This window comes from Cinclus cinclus, chromosome 7 (genome assembly GCF_963662255.1).
Source record: "Cinclus cinclus chromosome 7, bCinCin1.1, whole genome shotgun sequence".
Lineage (NCBI taxonomy): Eukaryota > Metazoa > Chordata > Aves > Passeriformes > Cinclidae > Cinclus > Cinclus cinclus.
Genome location: NC_085052.1, coordinates 11,768,735 through 11,780,917, shown reverse-complemented (window position 1 = coordinate 11,780,917; position 12,183 = coordinate 11,768,735). Strand labels below are relative to the sequence as shown.

The 12,183-nt window shown below is 38.8% G+C and overlaps 1 protein-coding gene across 1 annotated transcript in view; it reads right to left on the bottom strand.

Moving 5' to 3' along the window:
* The window catches only part of STN1 (STN1 subunit of CST complex), a 33,586-nt gene that overhangs the window by 10,625 nt on the left and 10,778 nt on the right, over positions 1–12,183 (bottom strand). Inside the window, 5 exon segments of the mRNA XM_062496303.1 lie at positions 913–1,029; positions 1,756–1,904; positions 3,118–3,279; positions 5,081–5,152; positions 9,203–9,298. Coding sequence (XP_062352287.1) covers positions 913–1,029; positions 1,756–1,904; positions 3,118–3,279; positions 5,081–5,152; positions 9,203–9,298 — 596 coding nt within the window.

The window sequence follows — 12,183 nt, the reverse complement described above, 5'->3', positions numbered from 1 at the left end:
AGTAAACAAATGAATCACAACACTCTAGCTTAAGTTTCAATTGCCATTACTTTCATGGTAAAAGATGTACCTGTAAGGTTTGCAGAAATTTATCACTTCATACCTGTTGAGAATCTGCTTTGTAATTTATCCAACTAATACAGAGTAATATAAAGCCATTTTACAAAATGAGTTTTGTTCTGTTTCCCATTCTGCAGCTCATCAAGAGGTTACTAACTCATTGGAAAGTTTCTTAATAGTTTGGTTACACACAACTTCCTGTAAACTGATTTCAGTTTAATCCAAACATCTCACATGCAACTTCCTGTAAACAGATTTCAATTTAATCCAAACTTCTCATCCTTTCAATCATGGTCTTTCACAGTTAGGGACTTCCAGTGTGAGAAATGTATAGCAGGAAGCACCGTTCATCCACTCATCATAACCTCCTCTTGAAAGCTGCATCTCTTTAATTAATCAAATCAATATATTCAGCTTCAAATAAGAAATAAGATAAAGATTTTGTGTTCCCTTCTCATGATCAAATTCAGGATCTCAAACCTCTGCCCCAAAGAACACCTTGAAGGGATCTCTTTTTCTGACACTGCTACTAATTGTAAATCTAAATAAAGTAGTGACTGTTGCAGGCTGTAAGACTGTTCAGCCCTAACACAAGATTACCCCAAATAACAGAACGTTCTTACATTACTTTTTTCAGCCCAGTTTTATATGTCCAAAGTAACAAGATTTCCTCAAGATCTGTAAATAATTAAAGTGCAAAGCTAAAGCACTAGTGGTTTTTGAATCCTCTGAAGACACCAGTCTCTATTTATGCTTTTAAAAAAGTACACTGTATTATTTACCCCCACTAAAATTTTGGAACATACAGGTGCATTCACTCACCTCCTGACAGCTGGGGCTGGGTAGATGCACACCAGTCAGAGACACCAGAGAATCAACTGTCTCCAACTCCTGCTGGTAAAAGGTCTGAATTTTGTTTTCTAATAGAAAGCCTTGCACTTTCTCATGCAGCATATGGATTGAGAAATTCTGACTCTCCAGGCCACTACAAGGATACACAGAACATGTCAAAAAGCAAGAAATGGGTTTTAGAACAATTACATAAAGTCAGTCCATTAGACTGGTTTCAAAGGGCAAAGGATGTTTTACCATCCTTAAAGAACTTGAATTTAAATCCTCATCTAAAACTGAAGATTTTTATAAGCATAAACATTTAACTGTTCTTCTTCAATCATTTGCTGTTACAATTTTGTGAATTTAAGATCTACAGTCTCTGACATAGCAGTACATGCACCAGGCCTCCCATTAAGCATCCAGCTACACTGAACTGAGTACAGGAGTGGGTGTTTGACTCAGTTTACTGAGGTTATGTATTTGTGATTTGACAATGGCAAGGGCAGGAAAGCATTTCAGTGGAATAGCTCCTTAACCTTACACATTGAACAATATTAGGCAAGAATACTTCTCCAACCTCTCTGCTAACCTCAGTGCCAAATCTTGCTCTAAATCCCAGCTTTTTTCACTACATGAAAGAGGTCTGTACACAGTATTTTACCTTCTTCCTAATATTCACTTCAGTTATGCATTATATTTATTTCCTCAGATTATGTACAGGTATCTCATCTGCATGGATCACCAATTATTTGGGAGAAAAGCAGACTGCTACTGTACATTAATGCAGTCTAATTCACAGTCAGGCCCTGTTCTACTTTTTTCCAGAGTTATTACAACAAGTAAACAACCATAATATCCCACACTTTGCCTCAGGAGCAGTTCTGGATACTGCATTTACCTCTCTGTTTCCTCAGGGCCCTTGAAAGGTTTATCATAAACTTCTCTGTAGAGACAGGGGAGTTCCAGCATTCTTGAAATCTGGACGTCACACACGGGATCATCCACTTTATCTGGAGAGGCAATAAGAACATGTAGACCTGGCTAGGACTGCCATGTAATTTTTTAAGCAAGCAAACCTGAGGCAGCACAACAGAGCTTCACAGCCAGTATTAAATTGGCAAAATTTGTTCACTGTGGTTTTTATAAAAACAAACCACAAAGGCCAATCCTTCTTTTACGGTTTACAAGGAGGTAAAATGGCCTGTTGTGGTGCATTACAGATTATGCTTTTGTCTGACAACTTATTTAACCAGAATTTATGATCTCTATTTTACCTTTCAGCAGCCTTTATCCATTGCATGAAGTTAACACATAGTAAGGAGCTTTATTTGGGCCAAAGTAAAAGCAATTTAGAGGCCATTTGAATTGCATGGCTCTCTTTGGTATTATTACCAGCCAATGAATGGGTTGTATATACTCATAAATCCTCCATCTGGAAAGGAAGGCTGAACTCCTGTGCAAATTTAAGCTAGAGCTGAAAAATCTAGACTTTTTATCTGACTTACACAGGGTTTTTAAAAGACAGGCTTTTCTTCACTAAAGAAATAATTCCAGTGTTACCTCTGAAAGATCTCACTGGAGAAAACCAACTTACACAACAGCACAGACACGGAACTGAGAAGTTACATAACTGGAAGCTCCCAGAGCTTCCCGTGTGCTGCAGAGCCCTGCTGCTCAAAGAGCTGTCAGACACAGAGGCAGCACCTGCATGCAGATCTGTGCCTGAGGAACACTTCTCCCTCATCCTGCAGAGCCAGGCTTCAGTGGGACACTGTCCATATGCTGCTGCCTGTTCATGGAATGGATTGTACAGGCTGTGACAAACAGCAGCCACTTCTCCAAGAAGTGGGACACAGAAGGTCACCAGCTCCCTTCCCATAGGCTTTGGCTGCTCTACTTCATCACAGAGAAATCTAAAAAACAAATCACTCTTGCAGACACCAATCACAGTATCTGCACAGTATTCTTGTATGCAGGCTAATCAGCTTTTACAGTTTTTCCAGGAATGCCTCATTTACAGGCAATCTAATCTCACACATTACATAGTCTTGTCTTCTAACCTTATGCTGCTACAATTGAAATAAAGATATACACATGAAAATCCTTAGAAAAATAAGATGCCAGAAAACAAAGTGGAAAATATTCACTTAATTGCATACAGCTCAGATATTTTCACAAATTCAGACATCTTAGTTACATATATCACAAATTCGTAACACTCACAAAAACATGAAGCCTGAATTTCTCTTTGTTGCCTATAGGTTCGGATTTGACCTCTGACCCTAACAACATCTCCAATCTCCAGCTTGGTTTTCTGGCTTATTGTTTCTTGGAGCTTCTTCATCTGTTCAAACACACTGAGACTGCTAGGTGTGCTTGGATGACCTGCAAGAAGCGAGGGAAAGGGAGTCAGGCACTAAAGTCAGTGCATTAATTGTCCTTTTGCACTTATCCACCTAAGCACCACTGGAATCAAAAAAGGGTAAGGTCCCAGGGAGCAAAACTTGTGGGTGATAAAGTTAGTTTACTGTATTATATTTATTTAAATTGTTCACCTGGGGAGAATATAAAATGGAGAAGATACTGATTTACCACTGAAAATGTCATAGATGGGTTGCAAAACTGAAACATAAATTTGAAATAGTTTTTGTCATTTTTTATTTTGTTTTGATTTTCGGATGAGAGGGGAAAAGTCAGCTAAACTTTTTATGTAAAAGAAGAATGAGTCATCTGAGGTAGGGACAAAACATTCATGTGATGCAATTTGATGTCTACACTGAGGTGAATGAAACTGAGGTGAATGCAACTTGACAGAACTTCACATTTACATAACACAACTTCATAGGACAGCAAATCCTTCCTAACTTAAAATCTGATAAATGCTCCAAGTATCCCTGATCACAATTACAAAAGGCTGGAAGAAAGTTTCCTATGTCCCCTAAGAGCTTTCTTTAGCAGATACAAATGAATGAATTTCCATTCTTAGGATTGTGTCCATCCAAGCATACATCCATGCATCTACTGATGTATGTGTAAAATAAAAATACAAGGCTGAAAAGCCTTCTTGGCCCTCATTCTATTTCAAGCAGTATTTAATGCAATTCCTTTTAATGCATGTGAGTTCCTCATTTAAGTTCCTCAAAACTGAAAACTGATTTGATTGTGTCTCATGTCTCCTTTTTTTTTTTCTGGTTTTTTTTTTTTTTTTTTTTGAGAGCTGTGCCAGATCATCACTTCTCTCCAAAGTGAGAGCTGTCTTTTACATTCCATTTGGGCCCATTTATACTACCTGTCATATGATTGTTAATATAAGTATGAATTATCTGTCTGTATAAATGGGCTTGTTCCATAGACATCAGAGTTCTTAACTTTCACATCAAGCTTTCCTCTCTCCATTCTATTAATATGTATCCCTAACACTGTAGATGACACCAGTAAGATTTATTTCAGTAGGATTTATCAGCTCCATATTAGAGTTGTCAATCCACTACATGGGCTTCCAACAAGATCTAAATTAGAAAGAATTCTGTACTTTGATCTACAAGAAACAGCGGGAGAAAAAGCAAAGAGACAGCCAGACACTAGTGAGTTGTTCTGTTAGTAAGTGCAATAATACATTCATTTCAAATACACAATTACCGCACATTTAGGACTTGCCCAAACTGCAAAAGACCACTGGCATTCTCCCACTGTGTTTGAAACTACTTTCAAGTTCACTGATGACAGTGTCTGTATGAGAAGGAGTATATGAATACAAACAAAGCAAGGACAAATCGTGAAACCATAATCACAAAGGCAGGTCAATGGACTGACTTTGGAAACACAAACTGTGGCACATTTCCAGCCTAGTTCCTTACCAGATGAAGTCACAGAAAGAACAGGCAAATTCTCTGAACAATGTCACAGCATAGAACTGAAATATCATATTACTCAAATAAGGAAAAGGCAGGGACAGGACATAATGTAATGGTTTTATTGGCATCACCCTTGAACACAACATAAAAACGAACAGAAAATTCCCAAAATGTCCCAGGCAATATATGTGGTGGTTTAAAATTTAAAAAAAAAATAAAAATTGAACAGTTGAATTTGCTCTTGTGCAAGTTTGATCACTTAATAAAGTATTTAAGAGAGACATAAGTAAAAACATACAGTCAAAACTGGACTTATTAATTTGATATATTACCTGATAAAATTGTTTCTGCTACCATGGGATTTTTCCAGCAGACACAATTTATAACTCCAGTACTATCATCCACTGCAAAAAAAATTGCAAGAATTAGACTAGGAAAGCAAGCAGTCATGTTCCAAGAAGCGAAGATACCTAAATATGTAGGGAGGTAATTGCAAAGGCTATCTCATTCCAACTGGGTTGGAAGGTAGAGTAGGTATCCAAACTCTACTTACATATCTGAAGTAATTTCCACAGTTGTATCTGACATGGAAGTAGCTCAGCACCAGATGTGCATATGTGCATAGTCAGCAAAGTAACAGGCATATTCTCAAAGAAAGATCATACACTAATTCAAATTATGAGGCTTCAATACATATACTGAATACTAAGGGGTTTCAATCTGGTTGTCAGGGTTAGAAGAATCAGCGTTGAAGGCTGAAGTCAGACGAATTAAAACAGGAAACCAGGCACAAACCACAGAAGCATTACTGTTACAGTGAGAAAACAGCACTTCAATATTTGGGGATACAACCATTTGAATAAATCAGGAGTGCAGCTACCTGCAGCTGCATTGGTTTCCATGCCAATATCATGCTCAGACTCTGCTGGTCTTTCCAATATAAGATGATGTCCAGGCAGCAGAAAGGCAGCTCCTCTTGGCAGGAAGGACAGAAGACAGTACATGGCTGTGGTTCTGCTCTAAGCCAGGAAATCCCAACTTAAAGTGTAGGTGCTGGTGGCATGCATGCCACTTCCGCCGCTGAAAAGGCTCAGCATCTTCTCCTGAGCTGTTTTTCCTGTTTTGCCATTGTCCAATGAAAATAAGTTATGATTTCTGCTCCAGGCACTGCATTGTCAATGACAGCAGCAAAAAGACAAAACTCAAAGGAAACTAAAATCTGTCAGAAGAATCAATTTTCTATCAATCAAGAGACTGTATATAGATGGCCTGTGCAACAAACACTCCAAATGGAAAGGCACTAAATGTCTGACAAGGATCATCCAGCCAATGCATATTGCTTCTTGAATGTAACATTTCCAAGACTGAGATTTCACTCCTCACAAATGGAAACCTACAACTTTCTTCTGCCCCTTAAACCAGGTCCATGACTAAAAAAGCAACAGCAATGTTTCCATGAAGGTACTGATTGGTACCTGCAGTCAATTCCTCTGGGAACCATAGCAAAGCAAAATGCCTTTGCATTGTCTCACGTGTTTTCAAACAATCTCTCTGTTTGGGGGGGGGTCTAATTTCAAATCATTGTCTTGCCTTTCTGTTTCCAAGTTTAGCTGCACATTCCTATTAGCAAACTTACACCACTTATAAGATGCAGGCAATTCCAAATTCCACCACAAAAGTATGCTCCTCTCTGCTATCTGTGTTTTGAGCTGCTGTGTCTGCAACAATTTCAGCAGCTTTAATTTTGTACCAGAGCGTAGATAGCAATCTGTTGGTAGGATTTCCTCTCCTTGGTACAGACAGACAGCAACTATTTTAGTAGGAGTCAGAACCCTCATAAACCATGCCAAGCCATCCATGCAAGCCAGCAAAGGCAACAAGAAGCAGGGCAGATGACATTTCACTCTTGCATTCCCACAGTTACTAGATGTTCCTGCTTGCACCAACCAAGACAGACAGGCTTCCTAAGAAGGGCTTGGAAAAAAACAAATAAGACTGAAGGATTAGGAGGCCTGACCCCTCCTCCTCAATGTAACAGCTGAAAACAGAGTCCTGGACAGACTGACCTGTACTTGACCACACAAGTAATCTGGTAGCAGAACAAGGTTCTGAAACAAAGTTTTGCAATTTCATAGATGAAAGCTTTGAGCAAAAAGACAAGTAACTCCTGGAGTGCAGATGAATGAGATCTCTTGCAATTGTATTTTAATTAGACAAGAAAACATTAATCTATTTTAAATGCACTCGAGGGTTCTACAAACTTTTGAAAACTTCCTGTGCTCCTTGTGCCGCCCTTCCTCATCTCTTTGGGTTTAAACTTTTGTTTATTTGGGTTTTTTGTGGGTTTGCTTTTTGTTTGTTGGATTTTTTTTTCCCTGGCTTTTGATTTTTTGGTTTCTTTGATGCTTGCTTAATTATTTGAGGGGTAGCTCAAAGACACCAGTTAAACGAGACAATTGTGTAAATTTTTATTTCTTTATGACAAAAAGGGTATGGCTCTTGTCAGGCCTGCATGAACCTACTAAGATGCTGGTGAAATTTTGTTTTTTTAAATTTGATTTTAAGTCAACTGCCTTTCAGCCTTTCAAGTCAGTTTTGGAGTACAAAGAAAACCATGTGATGTTTGGTTTTGTTAAAAAGGAAAGGGGACATAGGAGGTCAAAAAGGTGCATGAGGTAAAATATGAACTTGATCAAAGCTGTGTTTTAATTAGATATCTTTTTCCTAACTTATAATAATAGCAAGAAAAAATCAAATCAAACTATCAAAATCAGATATCACACAGATATAATTTTTATTTTTTAAGCCAGGAAAGAGTAAATTAACTCTTTTTTAAAATTATAATTTTGTCATGAGTTCTGGCTGTAGAGTTTTCAACAGAGAATCTAAGATTCTTTAAAGTGAGAGATGTGTACTCTGAAGCAAACAGATAGGAAATGAGGGAGGAGGACCATGGCAGGGACACAAAGACATTTCAGTTCTCTATCAGAGGAAAAGTACAAAGGGGGAGTTGCTTTGTAAGTCACTTTTAAGCAGATGGAAAGTGAGCAAGTCCTGAGCAGTGTGTGGCACTCCAACTGATGCAACCCCTGTGACTCACTAGAGTCTGTTCAACTGAGAGATGCAAGAAGTTACAAGCAGGAAACTGTCTAAGAAGTTACAGTTTTGCACTGACAGAGTCTGCCTGCCTGAAAGGGAGGGCAGGCTGGGGAGGGGCACCCTGGCAGGTAGCCTGAAAACTCAAACCAGGAACTGCTGGAACAAAGAGTGGAGTTGGATGTGAAAGGACAGCAGGAAGCCAGGCTTACTGTGAGCTGCACTTGAAGGTCTGCTGATCTAAGGCCTTAATTCCATTACTCTGTAGTTTCTTTTTATTTCTATTCCTCCACTTTCTGCCCCAGTCAAACATTTTCAACAGGTTTAGTTGTTAAACTGATGCTGAGAGCAGCATGGAAATCCCTTACCCATAGAATTAGTTTTGTCTTGGTAATTTTGATTCTGTATTCCTGTTGTCATGAAGTGATAAATGGATTTGCAGTCAATGCCACTCGGCATCAGTTTGATACTGGGGAACCTGGGACCTGGTTAATTCATCAGCTGTATCTTCACAGTACTCCCAAGGGTCAGGGAACTGCAATTTTACAAGCAAGAGAATGGGGAAGGAGAGGCACTCTGTGACTCACCTCCACCAGGTGAAAACTCATGGCAGAGGAAGACACTGGCCATAAGGGCTTCAATAGGATCTGTGCATTTGGCTCCCTCTTCCTATTGTGAGGTGACCTCCCCCCACCTTTTGAAACTTGCCACATCACCACTGCTCCATTCTGGCTTTTTCTCCAGATGTAAAAGACAGCTGAACAAAATGACAATCAGATGTTTCCATGTTCATAAAACTGAATACTGGGAAAAGCAACACGGAGGAGACAACTCCCAGCTGGTGTTGGCAAGGACTGGTACTATGATGCTTGAGTTCATTATTTTAAGACTCTTACTCTTGTGCATCTAAACATAAACGTGCTCTTGACTGCTATTAGAAGTTGGGTCCAAGATATGACAAGACATAAAAAAAGTCAGAAAGGATTTCTAAGGTTCAAATATGGAAGAAGTGATTTCCCATTTGTGGGCACTGTTAAATATATTTGCATTGGACCAAAGGGACTGCAAATAGGAGAGGAAGGTGACAAAGCAACAACCAAAATTAAGATCTGCTACATGACCCCACATGAATCAATTACTCTGTGTTAACTATTTAATTCTCTATTTTTGAAGTGGAGATAAACAGTAGCTTCCCTACATTTGCCAAGTAATCTCAGCTGTAGATATACATTATATTAGGATAAAAGCACATTTGTTTCAAGAAGACACAATGACCAAATAAGGAAACCTTTCAGTTCTAACAGTAACTAACATAAAAGGCTGATAAGTGCAAGAAGAAAGAAAGACATTTTCCTTACCTCCACAATTATAAAAGGCATCACGCTCCTTCGTTTGAACCACTATCCCAACAACATCCACCTGTCTTACTGGATGTCCATTATAAAAGAATATACCTAGACACAAAATATGCTTGATTAGTGTAACTATTTCTTTCAACATCCTACCCTACACAGTCACATTTGTCAGTAAAAAAAACCATATTTTCTTACATATTTAATGTATCTTAAATTATACAGTGCCTACACAGAAAAAAATCCCCTGTGTCACTGAAGACTACGAACACTAAAAGGAGAAAGTATCAGCCGTACTTAGGATACCAAAAGCTTGCTTTTGTAGCATGTCAGAATCTTATTAACCTCTTGTTTTCTTGCACATTTGGATCTGAAAAACAGTGTGTTTGCTGCAAGCATTAGGGGTCTTTTGTTTGTTTGTTTTGTTGTTTCATTTGGGGTTTTGTTTTGCTTTGCTTTGTTGTTTGGTTTGGAGGTTTTTTATATCTTCATAAGGCTTCAGAATAAATAATAGAACACAAAGGAAGCAGTTTGAGCTTCTCACAATGCAGCTGTTCCTGATTAAGGCAGAGCCTCCAAAAGGAAAACTAACATAATTCTGTCTTTCATTTCTAGAAGAACAGGAGCCATGGGGGCAGGGGGAGAGCAACAGCCCTCTCAGACTACAGAGTACCCTACTGCAGTCATTGTGGACTGCGTCCTGAACTTCAGTTTCTGAAAACAAACGTTCTAAAAACATCCCTTCAAAGCTATTTTTGTGCATCTATAAAGATAACTTAAATAACACTTAGAAACATGTCCTGGAAACAGTGAGAAATCACAGCCTGTGATTTCAGAGTCAGACTCTCATGGCACCAAGGTTGCCTCGTTCTGTAATCCCTTTCAAGAGAGTGACAAATGTTGTTAACAAACACTAATGCAAACATCATACTGAGGCTTCACGGTTCACCAGCAGGAGGAAAATAGGGCAATAAGCTCCAAATATACCCTGGGCTGGCTAGTTTTCAGTGAATGTGTTTTCTTCAGTTTTCAAATACTGCTGCTTTACTGAAATAAGCCATCTGGGATGTTCAATAACTGTCTTCTGAAAACTAGATAACTCGAGGGACTCAGAAGGGAACATTTGGCTCTATATACCGTGGCAAGTGTTATTCTTACAAAGGGAAACACAGCAGCAAGGGAGTCAGAAAAATGTTCTGTATAAAAAAACCCTAAATCCAAAATCCAAAAATAACCTGTCCTACATAGCTAGCAGCCTTAAATGAGCCTGGAATTAACTTTCTTCACACAAGACAGAGAGAAAACACAAAAGTTTCAGAAGAAATCAGAGGTGATCAGCCAAGCAGCTCATAAGCAAAAATCCTGCTCGTAAAAATCCACTGCAGTGTTTTGAGGATGCATCTATGGCTATTATCTCAGATTTGGCTATACTAATAGTGCACTCACTGGTCAGGTCTGGCATAGAGAATGTTTAGCAGGTCTGTCCACTTGTCTCTCATCTCATTTACCAGGGCACAAATAAACACTGCTACAGATACCCCAGTGGGGATGCTCCCAGTGTATGTAGCCATTCACTGAATCTTACAACATGTCTGTAAAAGGTCTGGGCTAGTTTCAGGGTAAGTTTGTAAAGCAGAGAATCCAAGCTTCTGATTACGCAAACAAGCAACATATTATTATGTTTGTTTCACAGTCAGTAAGCTGAGTTTTGGCAGATGACAGAGACCAAATAAAACTGGTTCACTCCATCCCCATAAATTCACATAGAACTCCACCCTTACTCTCAGAGAAACTACCCAAATTAATTTGAAGAATGAAATTACATCTAACCCATTAAGAGCTGTTGGACTTGATGACTTCAAGGTGTAAGTTACTCCTGGCAGTTTATTTGTTCAAATTAAGTCCATATTGATAGCAATAAATATATACTAAATATTTGAAGCTGTGGACAAACACATTCAGTGAGATTCCTAATACCCCAGTAATCAACACACAGAGCAAAATGCCATCACCACAACAGCCACAGCAGTGCTACAGGGGGCTATAAATACAGAGCTCTCTAGGGCAAGTGCTGGTCATGTCTGTACCAGCATTACTGTGCTGTTTGCCATTCCTTTAATTATTATTACCTCTTTTTATGCTATTTGTAGCTTCCCTTCTTTGTTGATAAGCTGTCACAAAGCAGTGGTGCATGATAACTCTGAGAAAAGCTCATTTCCATTATGTGATTATGTGTTACAACCAAGTTTGACACCCACTCTCATTGCAAGGCTTCTAAGACAACACAATTGCTGTTTTTATCTGGGAGGTTTTCCAACCTTCTTGTCACCATTTATAGCAGCAGAGTAATTGGCCAGGTTTACTGCTTCCCTCTGCGTTGTTTTAAGGGATTAGTCACTGTGGCATCAAATCCTAATGCTTAAAAGTAGAAAGAAAAAACTCATTAGGTCATTCAGTCCATTTCCCCAGGGCCAACACAAGACCATTTTGTACAGTAAATTCCTGGCAATCTGTACAGTCAGGATATAAACAATCCCAGTGAAGGGCATCCCACCTTCTTCCTGGGAAGGCTGTGCCATGGTCTAACAGATGTCATTCTAGGGATGCTTTTCCTGACATTCAGCCTGTGTTTCTTTCCATTCTTCCTAGTTACAACTTTTTGTTTTGCATTCATTCATTCTTAATTACCATTACTTAATGACTGATTTATAGCCAACCATATATTTAGCTTCAGCTGGTCTTTAAAAGCTCATTAAAGGCAGGAAGCATTGACAACAAACACCTACATTCTTCCTTCCCCAAAAGGTATTAATTTTAGTGTTTTTGTTGTCCTATCATTTGTTGCCAACAAATAATATACACTGAAAAATGTCTGGTTTGGGTACCAAACAACACCAGGAGAATGAACAAAATTCAGGATGTTGGTTCTAGGAAATTTCATTTTATTTGAAGTTTGGTTTAGAAAATGATACAGGATTGCAAGCAAG